Below are 17,775 nucleotides of genomic sequence, written 5' to 3'. Positions count from 1 at the left end.
CCTTCACTCCAAATTTTAGGCCAAACAGATGATCGGTTTGAACACGGTACTCCGTCAAAGTTTCAGCCCTCCTGCAGAGCCAGATTCTGAAAATCTGCTGTAAGGAAAAGATTAGCTGCAAACGTGAAAGAACCGTGGAACCAGACCGGAACCGATCTAAGGGTCCGGTTTGGTCTGATTCTACACTATACCGATTCCGGTTCCAGTTCCAAAAATTCAAGAACCGTTGGATACGGTTCGGTTCCGGTTTAGGGGCTTGTAGAACCGATTCGAACCATGGACCCGAACCGTGGATCTGAACCGTGGACCCGAACTTGTGATTAAAACAAAAAAAAAACAAAAAACAAAAAAAAAAAAAACCCTATATGTGAGAGATAGGGTTATGTTTTTGGAAATGTGCCTGGATGAAGGGCTTGTGGTATGTCTCGTTTAAAGGCCTGATAGAGTGAGCTTTTAGCCACTATACAAGCGCAAACAAAGACAATAAGTAGGCCTAGTAAAGGAGAGTGAGATCAAGTAGAAATGGATAATGGGCCGGGTTTTTAAGCCTTGTCTTTATGCTAAATGGACTTGCATAAATATGTCCATTTTGCAAAGTTTTTGGGCTGCATTTTACAAAGCTCAGAACCATGGACCCGATCCGGAACCGAACCGGTTTTCACGGTCCGGTTCCAGTTCGGTTCTAGGGTGCTAACAGTCCGGTTCTGGTTCCGAAAATCCTAGAACCGTTAGGAACGGTTCGGTTCCGATTTCACCCCAGAACCGGACCGAACCGACCCGTGTGCACCCCTAGGCTGTAGGAGATGAGGAATATGGAGGGTAGGAGATGGAGGCGATTTGGGATGGGTGTGGCTTCGCACCATGGTAGTTAGCCCTTCGAAAAAGGGAGGGTTTGGCACCCAATTAGGTTTCCACAACTTAGAGAATTAGAGAAGCAGGAAAACGCAGAATTTTATTAATCATCTTCAATAATAATTTATTTTTTTAAAAAAAAAAAAAAACACCTTACAAGGGGTTGCCTATTTATAAGAAAAACCTAAACCCCAAAAGCCGCGCCATGTGCGCATACTATTACTTAAAGACGAAATAATTAAAAATAACAACTAATCAATGCAATCTAAACCGTTCATGATGTTCCTAATAACGGTAATAAGCAAAACTCAAAAGTCCTAGGTCACCTAGGGTAGTGGGCCACGATCATGAGATCCAATGATGAGATCCACATGATGATCGGGTCCACCCCAAGGAACCAAAACACGGTCCTCTAATTAGGAGGCCCTCCATAAATGTCGTCATCCATCCAGATCGAAGGTGGGGCCCTCCTTACATACGTGCGTAAGGACGGCATGCGTGTGCGCGAGATGTCATGTCCCCATCAATTTCAAGCGATTTTCATGTAGAAGCTAATTGACGTAAACAACGTTCATAGCTAAAAAATTCTCACATGTAGCCCACCATAATGTTTATGTGAAATTCACCCCGATCACCAAGTGCATCACCCCATTTTAGCCGCGGGGCACTAAAATCAGCTTAGGCCATGAATCTAAGATTCAGGTGGACCACACAATTGAAAACAGTATACGGGGCATGCCCACCCTCCAAATTGTTTCCCTTCCTATGGCCCACCTGAATCACAAATGAGCCTGATTTTTTGTCTAAAGGCCTAAAGAAGAAGGGAAAAAAAAGAAAAGAAAAAAGCTTGCCATCTAACAGTTGAGGTGGATTTCATATAATCATCACAGTGGGCCCTGAAAAAAATCAAGGGTGGGCGTCCCTCTCCCAATTGTTTCCCTTTGTATGAGCCACCTGAAGCACAAACCGAGTTCATTTTTGGGCCATATGTTATGGCTAAAATGGGGTGACACATTTGGTAATCGGGGCGGATTTCATATAAACATCACAGTGGGCCCACTAATTTTTTAAGCGGATTTTGGGTATTTTCATGACTGACGTCTCCACATGGAATCCATGGTAGTCGGTGCCTCCACCCAATGATTTTAAAACAACTAAATTAGTGGTAATGGAACCCATTTACTGCCACTGTATGCACTGCCAAATGCCAAAACTTCTTGCGATTTCACACTAATGACCGCCGAATCCACACTGCTAAATGACCCGACCCAACCCCCCCGCTCACATTTTCCAATTTCCTTCTAATTTTCTTCAAATTACTATCCAAACCTGATCGAGATTAGAGTTCCAAAACATTGCACGACATACTCAATAAACATTATTCTGAGCCCAAAGAATTAAGGAAAATATCAAGAAAAAAAAAATAGAATAATAAATTATTCAAGAATCTATCTTCTTCTTTTTTTTTTGTATTTTGGACATGCAATGATGGTGTATTGAACCATTCTTTGATGAGAATGTTATCTGTCGGTTTGATTTGTTGTAGGTCAACTAAATGGACCCTAATTGAACACAAATCAAGCATGATTTGATGCATTAGGGCCCGTTCATTGAAATACAACAAAAAGAAGATAAATTTATCAAAAAGAAAGCGAAGGTTTACCCTTGTTTCCGATTTTTTCCATAATGCTCCACTTCACATCACTTTTTCAAATCTCATTCAAATCATTTGTTTTGAGATCCCAAAATACATCTAGACCTAGCCTAAAATGAGTTTTTAAGCTTCCTCTATGGTTTAAATGCAAAAAAAGAAGAAGAGACTGAGTGTAAATTTGAAGAAAAAAAAAGAAGAAGAAAAAGAAAAGAAAAGTTCAAAATTGGGCTTTTACTAGTGTATTAGTCATATCAGTGTCGTATCGACCGATACGGGTCAATTTTTTTCATATCAAGTCGATACAACCCGTATCGCATATCGTATATGATACCAATATTCACAGTTATGCATGTGGTGGTGGCAAAAGCTTTAAGCAATATGCTAACTAGAGGTGTGAATCAGTCTTATTAACAGATTTAGGGTGGACAAGTCAAACTTCCAAGTTACTCATCTTTAGTACGCAGATGATATAATTCTATTCTATAATTGGGAAGCAGAAGAGAGAAAAGTGGACAATTCGAGGACGATTATTACATGTTTCGAGGTGGAAACAGGTTTAAAGGTAAATGTAAACAAAAATGAGATTTTGGGTGTCAGACTTTCAAAGGAAGAAGTTAGTACGTTTGCTTCTTCTTTTTTCACGCAGGTTCTCCATCGACCTATCTTGAGCTTCCACTTTACATTGGGAAACCGGTAAAGCGGTTGTGGTACAAAGTAAATGAGAGATTCGAAAGCAAGCTTTCAAAATGGAAAAGTAGATATCGTTCTATGGGAGGATGGTTGACATTGATTGGATCGGTTATATCTAATCTTCAAATTTGTAATGTCACTTTTCAGGTGTCTGAAATCAATGATTGATAGAAAGACTGATGCAAGACTTCTTATGGCAAGCAGCAGAAAAACAAAATTCAATCTGATTAAATGGGACGAGGTGTGTAAGTCGTCTGAAGAAGTGGGATTGCAAAATTTAGAACAAATGAACCAAGCGCTTTTTGGGAAATGATTTGGAGGTTTGGGATCCAAAAAAGGAAATCCTTACGGCACATGGGCTCATGCTCTCTCGCACTAAACCCTTACGAATCAATTCTTCCACTTGTCCTCGTAAAATATCACTCTTTCAGACTCACCTGATAATGAGAGCAATTAGGTAAGCTAGCCCCTAGGACAAGGTCGATATGGTGCTGGATATCCTGCATGGGAGGTAACCCATCAGGAAGGTCATCGGGCCAGATTGCCTTAAATTCTTGCAACAACAGTTTCACTTTTTCGGAAATAATCATAGGCTTTACCTCTTCACCTTTTTCACAACCAATGCATGAACTTGCCATGTTTCGTTGGATTCCTCCATAAAGTCCAGTATGCCTGGGCGAGAACGTCCCCCCACTTTAGAAGCTTTGGGCTGCTCATCTAGGTCCATAGGGACGAGAATGGTTTTTTTGTCATCTTTGACAAAATTGTATACATTATCTCATCCTCTGAGTGACATCACGATCTGATAGCCATGGCCGACCGAGTAATATATGACAAGCCTCCATGTCAACCACGTCACATACTAGTTGGTCCCTATAATGTTTACTAGTTGAGAAAGATATAGTGCACCTTCGTCTCGCTGACCTTCTTAATCCAGCCGATTGTGTATGGGGAATGATGTCTTTCCGTCTTCAACTGCAACTTCTCCACCATGACTTTGGAGACAATATTCTCGTTGCTCCCAGTGTCTATGATCACATCACAGACTTTCCGATTCACCATACACCTTGTTAGAAAGATGTCATGTCATTATGGGTGTACCCAGTGTTGTCGAATCGCATATGCGATCGCACAATCGCATATGTGACCGCAATTTTTTATTTTTTATTTTTTTTCCGAAATATATATATAATAGGGAAATTTTCAAATATATATATATATAAGAAACTAAGGGGAACTTTTCTAAGTTAAGAAATAACTAATTTTACATATTTAAAATACATTTCAAAGAGAAAAATCAATTATACAGTGAATTAAACATCAAGTCATCGACATTCAACAATATAGTTAACAAGAAGTAACAACAAAATCAACAAGCTATTTATTTATTATTGTAGAAAATCAATAAGCTATCGTCCTTGAAACTTAAAGGTGCTTGAATCTTGATCTTCCAACTTCCAAGAGCGAGGCAATGTAGGGGAGAGAGAGAGAGAGAGAGAGAGAGAGAGAGAGAGAGAGAGAGATTCAGATCACTTAGAAGTAGGAAATACAAGAGAGAGAGAGAGAGAGAGAGAGAGAGAGAGAGAGAGAGAGAGATTAAGACTTGTAATTAAGAAATGTAAGAGAAGAAGAGAGTAAGATAGTTTTGGAGTGAGAATATTGCAAATGGAGGAGATTTAGAAGCCTTTTTATAGGCGAAATGTTTTTTTTTTTTTTTTTTTTTTTTTTTTGCAAAAAAAACAAAAACATTTAATGTGCCATGGCCAATATGCGATCGCATATTTTCACATATGCCACATATGCGATCGCAAATGTGCCATGATCGCATATGCGATTTGCATATGGATATGCGCATATGCAGTCACATATGCGCATATGCGGTCACACATGACAACACTGGGTGTACCTCTTTTGGCGTATACAATAATCGACTCACTATTAGGGATTCACCGTGATCTTGTGGAACCCAATATTCTTCGTCCACTTTCTCATCCACATCGTGTTCCTCTTAATCAATTTTCGCGTCTTCCTTTGTATTTTCGACACTTGAATCATTAATAGCGAGGTTAGCCACTGCCTCTGAGGACGTGTTTGATAGGTGACCCGATTGGCCACATCGGTAACAATAGCCTACCCTTGGTCGATTGTAGGGGTTTGGGATCCTACTCGGGCCAGCAACAGTGATCACGGCTCTTTAGGGTCTCACTTGTCCGCTTCCCAACTCTCGGTTCGCTGGTGTGTGAGGTTGAGGATGCCCCCTTACAAGTTCTTTCCCCTTGGCCTGTGGTGCTCCCTGCAAAGGACCCGCAGAGGCTACCCTATTGGCAAGATAAGCCCATGTGTTAGATTGTTTAAGTTGTACTTTCACTCAGGTGGGCAGCCTAATCACTTCATTCATCATCCGAATGGGTTTCATCTAAACCTGATCCTGGATCGCAACACGCAAACCACCGTTGAATTGGGCAACTTGTTGAGATTCAATCTCAACTAAATTGTTTCGCGTTGTCAAATGGGAGAATTCCTCTGTGTAATCCCTCACCACTCGACTACCCTGCCAACCATTTTGGTATTGTTGGAACAATACTTAATCGTAATCGCTGGGGAGGAATCGGGCATGCATCAGTTGTTTCATCCGCTACCACGTGCGGATTGGTAACTTCATCTATCTTGTTCATGCAAGCTGAAGTTGTTCCCACCGAGCCAAAGCTCCGCCCTTCAACTTGTAAGCCACGAGTTTAACTTTCTTCTCTTCAGAGATGTCCATGTGGTCAAAGAAGCACTCAACTTCGATTAGCCAATCGAGGTAATCCTAAAGGTCTAGGGGCCTCATTCATTGCTCTAATCCCAAAAACTCCGGGTGCTGCCTCTTTTAAAAACTTCCGTCCGATCAGCCTATTAGGCAATCCTTACAAAATCCTGGTCAAGGTTTTAGCATCTCGATTGAAGAAGGTTATTGGGAAGATTATCTCTAAAAATCAAAGTGCGTTTATCCAAGGAAGGCAGATTCTAGACTGTGCTCTCATAGCGAATGAATGTTTGCATTCAAGCCGTATATTAGGAAAGAAAGGTATAGTCTGCAAATTGGATATCGAAAAGGCCTACGATCACGTGGATTGGGGCTTTTTTGCAATACATGTTGAGGAGGATGGGCTTTGGCATCAAATGGAGAGGGTGGATCCGTGAATGTGTGGGAGTGGCTTACTTTTCAATTCTTCTAAACGGATCGCCAAAAGGATTCTTCACAAGCTCTAGAGGCTTGCGGCAAGGTGACACTCTCTCCCCATTCTTATTTCCCATTGTTGGTGAGGCCCTTTCAAGAATGCTTCAAAAGGGCCAAGAAGTTGGAATCTTAAGCGGTATTAGGGTGCGAGGGATGGCCACTCAGATTTCTCATATTCAGTTTGCGGATGATACTCTCCTTTTTAGCGAAGCCAATATTGCCAAGGTAAATAATTTACACACTACAATTCGCTGTTTTGAAGTTGTCTCGGGGCTTAGAGTTAACATGTCAAAATCTAAGATGCTTGGAATTCACATGGAGGAAGAAGAGTTGAAGAGTTATGCGGATGAATTTGATTGCACTATGGCTTTCTTTCCGACCACCTTTGTTGGGCTTCCCTTGTGTATGGGCAGACCCCCAAAGTATTTATGGGACAAGGTCATTGATAGATTTGAAAAGTATCTTGCCACTTGGAAATGTAGATACCTATCGTTAGGAGGGAGACTTAACCTCATCAAGGCTGCCCTTTCAAACCTCCCTCTTTACTTCATGTCTTTATTTAAATGCCCTTCTTTTGTATTGGCAAGTCTAGAAAAACTAAGGTGGAACTTCCTATGGCAAGGCAAGGAGGAGAAAAAGAAATTTCATCTAGTCAATTGGCAGCAGGTGTGCAAAAATTATCAGGAAGGTGGTGCGGGGATCAAGGACCTCAAAATAATGAATCGGGCGCTCCTAGGTAAGTGGATATGGAGGTTAGGATCCGAAAGCGGCTCTCTTTGGAACAAGCTTATTAAATGTGAATATGGCTGTTCAGATGGTGGATGGTGGACCAAAGACTCATCCATTTATAGGGCCCCTGCTCTTTTTAAGGGAATCGTCTCTATGCACAGGGAGGTGATAAAAGGTGTAGGATATGAGATCGGAAAAGGGAATAAAATCATATTCTGGGAAGACTTATGGATAGGGGACTCTCCCTTGAAAGAAGAATTTCGAAACATCTATCTCCTGGCTCCCCAAAAAGCAGCTATAGTGGATTCTTTCTTTTCTATCCACGGTGGGAAAATAGTTTGGAATGTGGCCTGCAGAAGAAACCTTCAAGGCTGGGAAATCAGTGAATATCTTGCTCTTCTGGATCACATTTTCAGAGTAGTGCCAGATCTGTCTAGTGAAGATAAATTAATCTAGAGGCCAAAAAAAAACTAGCTCTTTCTCGGTAAAATCGCTATTTAATCAATTGGTAAACAGTCCTCTGTCCTCATCTGTTCCTCTGATCAGTCAAATTTGGAAATATCCTATCCCCCCCAAGTTCGTTTCTTTTGGGTGGCTGGTTGGTACGAAGAAAATTCTTACGGTCGATAATCTCAGAAAAAGGGGTATGATTCTTGCGAATGTTTGCCTTTGTTGCATGGAGCAAGAAGAAATGGTGGACCATCTACTCATTCACTGCCCCTTTATCAATCACATCTGGTCAGAATTTATCTCTCGGTTCGGAATCAGGTGGTGCTTCTCAGATTCGGTGAATTTTATGTTAAAAGCTTGGCATGGGGTCAGTCTTGGTAATCAGAGAACGAGGATTTGGAGAATGGCTATCATCGCCATTTGGTGGTGCATTTGGGAAGAAAGGAACGAGAGATGCTTTCGGGACATGGCTCACTCAGCTGTGAGTGTAGCTAGCAAGGCCAAGCGCATTATAAACGAATGGGCCACTCATGTAGACAGTCTTAAGGGTTGTAATTTCCTTTTCCTTGGAGTTTATTAGATGGGCGTGCTTCCTCAGCATCCCGTCTTCTCCTTTTTGTTTTTGTTTCCCTTTTAATAAAATTCTGTGATCTTTAAAATAAAAAAAAATTTGTTGAGTTGGACATTGAAGCTAGGAATATCGACTTTCATCTTAAATTCTTGATCCGTCCGATCTACCCGATCGCCGCCTCGTCTAGGGTGTTGGAGGATCATGTCATATATCTCCTCGTCGCTAGATCCCACATCCTCAAGTATGATTCTGCAATTCACTGCCGGCATCGCCCCGCAATCAGCACGATTGTGAATTCCAACGCCTACCGGAGGCAGATCGTGGCTACAAACACGGAGTTGCCATAAGGCCTCAGTCATGTGATCAAGAGCAACCTATGGCCCTTACATGACTTGCCAATTCTCCCGTTGCAGCGGCTTCCGTTATAAGCGTCCATGGGATTGTTGCCCGATCCGTCGTTATAAGCGATATCGATCCGATGAAAAACCTCAATCTGATACCAAATTGGTGTAGGGAAGGGCATGATGAGGACGTTCACCGTCTTCCTCAAACAATAAATGCCTTGAATCCACAAGGCTCTCTTGAATCCACAAGAGAAGTTTCTCGAATGCACGAGAGAAATAAGGGAAATTTTGAGAAATTTTATTAAAAACTATCCAAATAAACGAGTTTGCATGCTTAAATACTCTTAGGGCCTGTTTGATTTTAAGAATTACATGTAAATGAATATAAATAAGTTATAATTACTTTTGCGTTATGTTTGAGAAAGAGGGAAATACCTTTCTTAAATGTGTCTCAAAAACCCCGCTTACATGCATGATATCGACCGGAATTGCCTAATGGTAAAATCTGTGGGTCCCACATTCATATATGTGTCTAATCCACGCCATCCATACGTTTTACCATCTCATTTTAGGACATTGACCAAAAACTGAGGCAGATTGTAAGCTCAATTGGACCACACCAAAGGAAGCAAGGGGATAATGACTTGCACCATTCAAAACCGAAACCTTCCTAGGGCCCATAGGGTTGTGGGGCTATCATCCAACCTGTTCATAAGGTCTCATATACATGGACGAAGGATAAACATAAATATCAGCATGGTCCAAAATTTTCTTGGCCCACAATAAGTTTTCAATGGTAATCGTTCAATACCCTTTGTTTCCTCTGGTGTGGTCAACTTTAGCTTCACACCTGCCTCACTCTTGGGGTCATACCATAAAATAAGCAGGTAAAATAGATGGACGGCATAGATTAGACATATACATATCAGTTGGCCCCACAATTTTTAATGCATTCGTTGAAGCTTTTTCTTAGTCTTAGAGTCACACCTTCCAAACATGAACAGTTGTCACTTCAAGGTAAAGCAGATGATGGCAACTCTCGCTTCAAGGGAAAGCAGATGAGGTAAATTACCAATGTAAATAATAAATGCCTATTTACAATCTATTTACATTGTAATCCAAAAACCAAACAAACCCTAAGACGCAATTAGAAAAATTTAAACAAAAACTGAAAAACGCGCAAATTTCTGCATTCCATCTATCGATCGGTCGATTAGAATGGCACAAAACGTCCAAAAACTAAAACCCATAAAATTGAATTTGTTTCGATCAATCGACCCAATCGGTCAAATTTAGTAAAAATTCATCTAAATCCAAATTTCGATTGATCGATCGATTGACTTGATCAGTTTGCTCAATCGACCTCGATAGATCGAACTATGCTGAAGCTTTTTTTATTTCTTTTTGGACTTCTTCCGGTCCATTTGTGATAGGCACGTGCTTGCTCCACGTCCTACATCAATAAGCCAAACATCTCAAAGCCAACAATTGGCCGATGAACTAGTACTGCCAGATAGATTTTCTGAAGCAAGATCAGCCATCAACCTGTTTTGATATTCAATAAATGAGTAATGCTATTCAAAGTGAGTAGGAATGTAGGATGAGTTGTTAACCCACTTGTGAGTTTTTTCCCCCCTTTTTCAACTTTCCTGTGGATCCAGACTAGTCATTACGTGTTTTCAACATACAATATAATGATTTAGTATAATGTCAGTATTATACACAGCATAGCATTTTTAGTTGCCACAATATAGCAAATCCTTGGAAAAAAGGAGTTGTAAAATCCAACACAAAGCTCAATCACCTTGCATCTAGAAAGTCACATCAGTAAATTTAAATTATTTGGGATCAAGAATCCCCTTCTAAATATCTCAGCCAAACCTAATTAAACTGGCATGGACAGCAAGTGGGAAAGGGAAATCAAAACATAAAGCAATGTCCACAATCCTAATTTTGTATCTATTGTTTCTTCTTATAATCTGCATGATGTAGGACAATTAACCATTTGCTCTAAAAGCTCAAACTGATAGAGAGTAACGAATCAATCCCTTTATCTCATAGCCTAGGCCCCACATCGCATGGGTTAGGACCTCAGCCGAACCACCTCGTGGGCCGCTTCACACGGGCTACCCACCCCGAGTGTGTCCCTGCATCCCACAGGCTACCCCTCTCGAGCCCGGTGTGAAAATGTCCCTGCATTAATCACTCCCGATGAAGAGTCTCGAACACGAGACATCCCGTTCTGATACCACTTTTATGCAAGACAATTAACCACTTGCTCTAAAAGCTCAAACTGATAGAGAGTGGCGAATCAATCCATTTATCTCATAGCCCAGGCCCCACATTGCATGGGTTAGGACCTCGGCTGAAGCCCCTCGTGGACCCCACTTCACACGGGCCACCCACCCCGAGTGTGTCCTCGCATCCCACAAGCTCGGGCTCGGTGTGAAAATGACCCTGCATTACTGCATCTCTAAGTGCTTTCCCCATCTGATCCCGTATGCAAGAACAAAACACTTTCAAATCCAAACAGTCATAGTGCTAGTTACGAGAAAGCATTCCCGTGCAGCAAAGCTTGAACCACATCGCCATATTGGATATCTGCACTTTGGAGATTTGGTAGGTGCATAAGTTTGCAAATTCATATATCAACAATCCACTCAAAATTAATGCAACCTAACAGATACTTGTGTGTGTGTGTGTGTGTGTGTGTGTTTAGTCAGATAGCATCACATCTCCAACCCTCCAAAACAAGATTCCATGAACAAGATAAGGCCATTTCTTGTGGACACCTTCTAGCACCAAATGGTTGTCAAGGTTTTCTAACTCATATATTAAATTGTATAAAAGTCAATAACAAGACAATTAGTGATATTCTTAAATAAAGTCACTAAAGTATAGAGTCGCCCAGAAACAATTTCCAACTTAATCAAGAGATAAAGGGCAACCAAATATAAGAAGCCAGACAGGTGAAAGATGGCAGTAAGAAGGCAGAAAAAAGAAGAAAAAAGAAAAAGATCAAGAACCAAAACTTACCTGTACAATAGAAGAGTGGAGGTAAAAGTTGTGAGGCACAATACTTGCACCAAGCAGACTCATGAGTGAGTATGCACTTTCCCCTCTCAACCTCGGAAATATCCCATTCATGAAAAATGGGATTTCTGGTTGACTGGTAAGTATTCCAAACACATAAAAAAGCAATGCAAAGCCTGAAATGCTCAAAAACAGTATGCCTGTCTTGCAATTGTCCTGAAAAATGGGGAACAGTTAGAATCCCACAATATATGTGCAGAGTTAATCTACCAGATACATGGTAGAGAAGAATCTTAATGGTTGAGCTTACCAAGAGGGTGATAAAGATTGGAAATAGAAATGCATCGATTGCAGTCAAAAAGACACATGTGAACAGGTCCAGCCCAAAAAGAAGATTAAGCCCATGTGCAATGCCAAGAATCTGGAATCGTGAAGGAGAATACATGTTAGCACTTACCCAACCACACAAATGTAAGCCCCATATTTCAGAGACTCTGGCTCATGTTTCCAGTTTCACCTTTCTGGAGAAACCTGATTCATGAACATTAAGTATCAGGAGTAGAACAGATACCATGGTCAGTTCCAAAACAATTGCTGACAGCTCCGCTTGAACGCCCAATATTATGCATGTGAGCCTGTCATATTCCTCTCTGCATATCTTTCACATCACCAGCAACAATAATGTAAAAGGTTAGTAGTGAAACCTTAGAGAAAACAAGAACAAAAACCATCAAAGAAATATAAAGGATGCAACCAAAAACCAACGAGGAGCATGGAATCCATAAAGTCTAACACTGTTACCTGGACACGTGGCAAAGGTGCCAAGTGTCAACGTGTCCCGAAGTGTCTGGCACAGCAAACTCCAAAATCTAGTCACGGGAACACTTCCGTTCACAGAAAAATAATATTTTTATAATAAAAAAAAATGATAAAGACACTAGAACAAAGGAAATGAGAAAGGAACAAAAAATAAAATAAAATTGAATATTCACACAAAGTCCAATAAAAACCAATTACTAATCATCTATACTAATAAGTAATTGATAAACAAAACATTGAATAATCATTTATAATCACCTCCCACACAAGCAGGTGTGGACGAAGCAAAAGCGAGAAAAGGCCATTCCAATTCGACAAAAGACCCACTCCCAAGTTCCATAGCTTTGCGTGTTTAGATGAACATTAGTCACTCTCTTAAAAGATTAGAGAAAAGCACAAAATAAATAAATAACAAAAAGAAAAAGAAGAAGAACAACAACAACAACAACAAAGCTTGCACTTTTTGTTACAGGTCATGGTACCCACAGTGAAACATGAATTAACATCTAGAGAGTGAGAAGAAGTTTTTAGTAGTTTCTTCAACAAGGGCATGGAAGCAAGCTTGAGGGCTAGAAACAAGACATCTTTTGACTTGACAAACGAAATTCACAGTAAATAAAAGATCGAGCAAGATGAAAGGAAAGCTTATTTTTCAATGACATCACTAGGGCATTTCATCCGTACAGCTTTTGAAGTGCTGTGTTATGTCCGAGAATGTCCAGGTGCCCCCAAGAGTCAGCACGGCAAAAACCCAGAAAATAGAAGTGTCCAGGTAACACTGAAGGCTAAGGAATTTTTAATTTGAATTTGGACAATCAATAATATTATGAACATGTGCCAAATTTTATAGGGAAACCGGGAAATGTAGCGTAATTTTCTCAAGCATGAACATGTACAGTCAATAGACATTTCTAGGTAGCTTCATGGAGTTAAGGATAGTACCCCACAAATGGACATTTTAAAATTATACACAGAAAACCAAAGAAAAGGGTACCTGCGCTAGATTCTTTCCAGTGACCACCCCAACACGAGCTGCAAGATACTGGCACAGAATAGCACTGCAATTGAAAGCAAGTACCAGTAACACAAGATCGAATCCAAAACGAGCGCCCCCATCAACAGTGGCAGCCCACTTTCCAGGGTCGATATACCCCACAGCAATCAGAAGAGTAGGTCCAAGAGATGGGAATAGCTGCGGAACCACATGTAAAGCTCCAAGAACACTGGAGGCCTTGTTGTCCATGTTCTAGGATCAACCTTTGTGCAAAATTAGCAATCGCTAAAATGGTGTGATACTTTGAATGCACAACTCTATGTAATACCTGAATACATCTCTATTTATAATTGCATACACACATCAAAACACTGGAGATACCTCCAACAAGTATCAAGATAAGCACGTGCTGAATGTGGAGGCAGTATCTGGTCTGGAGATGGGTTTTCCTTTTTTTCTTATTGAATCAAAGCATCCTGTACAACTTAACCATCTGGACATTTATGACTCCCATGCTTAACCATCCTTGTTTGTATCCACCATATGGAAAGAGACAGATCTCCTTTCCACCTCAATATCCCAAGTTTTCTACAAACTCTAGTGGTGTACTTGCAGAACTTGAACTCCCCAGCTTCTCTTCAAAACACATCTGCTTGCATGATAAGATGCTAATAACGTGACCAGAATTCTCCTCTCATGGTGATCAGAAGGATAACATTCAGGAGCCGTCTCAGAGTTACCAGCATTTATCAGCTGATCTGACAAGATACTAATATCCTAGAGGTTTTTTATTCTTTTCCCAACCTCACTGAATGAGTAAGTAAACGGCTAATCTAGAAGATGTGAGGCTTCTTTTCAAAACTCGAAGCATACAAAACTAGAAATTAGAATAATTCTGATGTAAGGTGAACCTTCCCCAAATGCCCACCTGCAAAACCAAATCACAATCATCAACAATCATACGGAAAATGTCGCTAGATGACAGAGGCTAAAAATCCAAAAGAATCAAAAGGCTATATCCATGTTAAAGGTTATATCCATGTTTTAAATAGCTACGCTATGTAGCATGTAGCTCAAACAACGTAGTTTAGACTTAATGCTATGTAGCTCATCAAAATAGCTTAAGTTGCATGTAGCCTATGCCACACGCTATATGGTACATGCTACGTAGCTTACAGTACAAGCTTTTCTCACTAAAATGAAATTCAATTTACATTTTCAATGATTTGTTACCTTTTTCTATTTTCAATTAAAAAAATAGTTTATCTTTTCAGCGATCTTGGTAAAATCAATAAAAGTAACAGTATTAAACCAATTTTATTGTTCTTTCTTCATCTTCAGTCTTTGCCCTATTTTTCCTATTATTTTATATTGTGTTTGGTTGCGCCAGATTTCATTAAATTTCATTATTAGTCAGTCTAATTTGGTGCAAGATATCATGAAAGTTCATGATATTTGATGCAACCGAGCACAACCTTAATTAAAAATCTAGAAGTAGCGAACCTTAATTAAAAATCTAGAAATAGCGTGTAGCTTATGCCCCATGCTTCAGAGGGTTAAACGCTACGCCACACACTATTAGCTTATGCCCCACGCTTCAAAAGGATTCATACATTTTAGGTACAATCAACATTGAAACACAAAATTTCATGCATACAAAAAATATGCATGTTCATAAAAATTGGTAGCTGTCAACATTAAATCACCAACCATGTTTGCTGAGAGTATTAAATTACCAACCATGTTTGCTGAGAGCATTAAATCACTAAATAGCAAAACACCACTCTGTATTTCATAGAATTACGTGCGCTGAAATGAAAACTGCACTATTAAAGATGTTGACATGAACATGATGCTTTATGTAAGTAAATGCATGTAAACATAAGATACAGAAAAAGACAGACATATTTACATACATGTGGTACAATGAGGTATTCAAATCAACGGTTGCATTTGCATAACAAAATGCTTGTCCTTATCAAAACTAGCACAAACCTCAAGATCGCATGAGTTTATTAAATCAAAGGAACTGTCCAAATATAAAAGGTCTATTCATATGTGGAACTGAGGGTATATATTGTTCAAAAGCAATGGTAACATCCACCATAAGCAACAGGTAATATTAAAAATTCATATAACATGTATAAATATGTTGATTATCTATTGCAATACGACAGCTAGAAAAATGCATCATAACCAAAAACAAAAACAAAAAAAAAAACAAAAAAAAAAAAAAGAACTAGAAGAGCACTTTTTTTAATTGTTCATATGATGGATCAACAATGGCAGATGTGCACAACTTATATCTAGACATCATCCCCATCGCCCAGCTACAAGCTAGATAAAGGATCCCCCTGTCCATGGGTGCAACTCGGGTCAAGTTGGTTCAGGTTGGGCCGTTGGGATGCCTGAACCTAGCCCAAAGAACTCAAATGTTAACCAAACCCAATTCTCAACTTGACGTGCCTTCATATTACCCAACTCAAACTCGCCCTGAGCTGAATTTCTGGATTTGGGTAATGAAACTTCGTCCCGATCATTGATGCGAACATCCCACCATGGCTCACCCAAAACCATGGTGCGGCATAACAGCCATAACATAATAGTAATGGTGGCAACCGTTACATGTTACAGGGTTGTAATGGCCGTTATGGAAAAAATTACCCATAGAAGCCGTTATGGGGCTGATACAGGTTTTCTTCAAAATAAAAAGGTCGTTTACATATCGTAATGGTACCATTATGGAATACCTTGCCCAAACTCTTCTATATCAAAGTATGAAACCAAAACGACTTGAGTATGCACACTCGGGTCAGGTCGGGTTATGAGTCAACCCATTTCAAACCCAACTTGAGTTAAAATTGGGCCAAGCCAGTCGGTCCACTTTGAGCCCAGGCAGCCAAGTTGCAGCCCCACACCTTCCCTGATACTTGAACTACAGAACTATTAACTATTTAGAAGACAAAACAGGATCTTGCTAACTAGGCTGCAATCCCAATTTGTGATATTTTTGGGAAACACTCTGACATTATCTCAATCATGACTTGTGGCCAACCCTTGTTTGTAGCCAAATGCTACAATTTAGGACTTTAGAGGTTTATCGTACCCACCCTTGTCATGATAACATATCCACATTCTACTTTAAAATAGACCAAAGATTGGTTAGCTAGGAAGTTTCAGAGGCACACCCATTACCAGTGTGGCCCACCAGGTCAGCAGCCTGGACCACCAAATCATCAGGCCCACTAATAAGGACTGCGTCAAATAGGGAACGTTACTCATTTCCACAGGATAAAATATCAAGGATTCAGACTAATGTATATACATAACCAGAAGAGGTTACTAATAATACCAATCGCCCCTGTACTAATCTGAAAGGCATTTCATATACTGACTGCTAACCACTGCTGGCTTAGAACTACAATCAATACCCATGACTTAAATACAAACATCTCAATCCCATTTCTTACAAGCAAGCGTGTCAAGAAAGATGACATCAGAAATACTACCGAGTTCTCTCCAACATACTAAAGATATCTAATTTCATCATAATTCCATACAACCAACATAGAATTACAGCAACCAATACACCAAAACATCCATTTATAATATACAAACCACCCAACGCTCTCTTTGCCAAATCACCAACTATATATATATATATATATATATATATATATATATATATATATAGAAAAAAAAAAGTAAAAATATTAAAATAAAATTATCGTCGTCCTATCATAGAGAAAAACCACTAAAATAATTACACTACAAATCCCCATAACAGATCTTCCACCACACACCATCAAAATCCCAAAAAAATAAAAACCACAAAAGCTTCTTTTTTTTCAACCAAAAATCAATACCGTTTAGTCCAAAAAGAGCAACAGAGTGACACAACCATTCAAACAGATCCGATTCCGAAGAACTGAAAAATTAACGAAATTCAACAGATTCCATTTCTTCTTAGTTTTGAATTAGGGTTAAAAAGAAATCGGAATTTGTCAAAAATTAAAAACAATATATATATATATATACCTTCTTTTCGCTACTTTCTGTCTGCAGTTTCTACTAAGAGTAGAAGAGAGCAGGCATTAAAGAAAGCGAAGACTCCGAGACCTAAAATGGAAAATTGGGAGAGAAGAGGTAGAAATTCCACATAAGTTTAAAAGGACGGAAAAAGTACTGTTTAATGGTTTCTCTTCATTTTATAACTGCGTTTTCCGCTGTCCTGAATAGGCGTAGTCGTACGGAGCGCGTAACTACAACTAACCCAGCAGGGGAACTTTTCAGACGATCCACCACGTCCATCAGATGTTTCTACCTATTTTCATCGTTAATCCTAAAATTTATTTCAAAAATATACTTGTGTCGAAAACATCATACTGAAAATTGTAAAATCATGAGTAAAAACAATAA

At 39.7% G+C, this 17,775-nt stretch overlaps 1 protein-coding gene across 2 annotated transcripts in view; it reads right to left on the bottom strand.

Moving 5' to 3' along the window:
• Positions 1-17,549, bottom strand: part of LOC131240364 (ethylene-insensitive protein 2.1-like) — a 39,089-nt gene extending 21,540 nt beyond the window's left edge. For both annotated transcript variants that reach the window (XM_058238539.1, XM_058238542.1), the window contains exons 1-5: positions 17,395-17,549; positions 13,357-14,284; positions 12,115-12,201; positions 11,854-11,964; positions 11,547-11,759 (exon numbers count right to left, since the gene is read on the bottom strand). In XM_058238539.1, coding sequence (XP_058094522.1) covers positions 11,547-11,759; positions 11,854-11,964; positions 12,115-12,201; positions 13,357-13,605 — 660 coding nt within the window. In that variant the 5' untranslated portion in view covers positions 13,606-14,284; positions 17,395-17,549. The remainder of the gene's footprint in view (positions 1-11,546; positions 11,760-11,853; positions 11,965-12,114; positions 12,202-13,356; positions 14,285-17,394) is intronic.
• Positions 17,550-17,775: the final 226 nt, after the last annotated feature.

Source organism: Magnolia sinica, chromosome 3, assembly GCF_029962835.1.
Source record: "Magnolia sinica isolate HGM2019 chromosome 3, MsV1, whole genome shotgun sequence".
Classification (NCBI taxonomy): domain Eukaryota; kingdom Viridiplantae; phylum Streptophyta; class Magnoliopsida; order Magnoliales; family Magnoliaceae; genus Magnolia; species Magnolia sinica.
The sequence above is the reverse complement of the archived record's forward strand: the minus strand, read 5'-3'. Positions and strand labels throughout refer to the sequence as shown.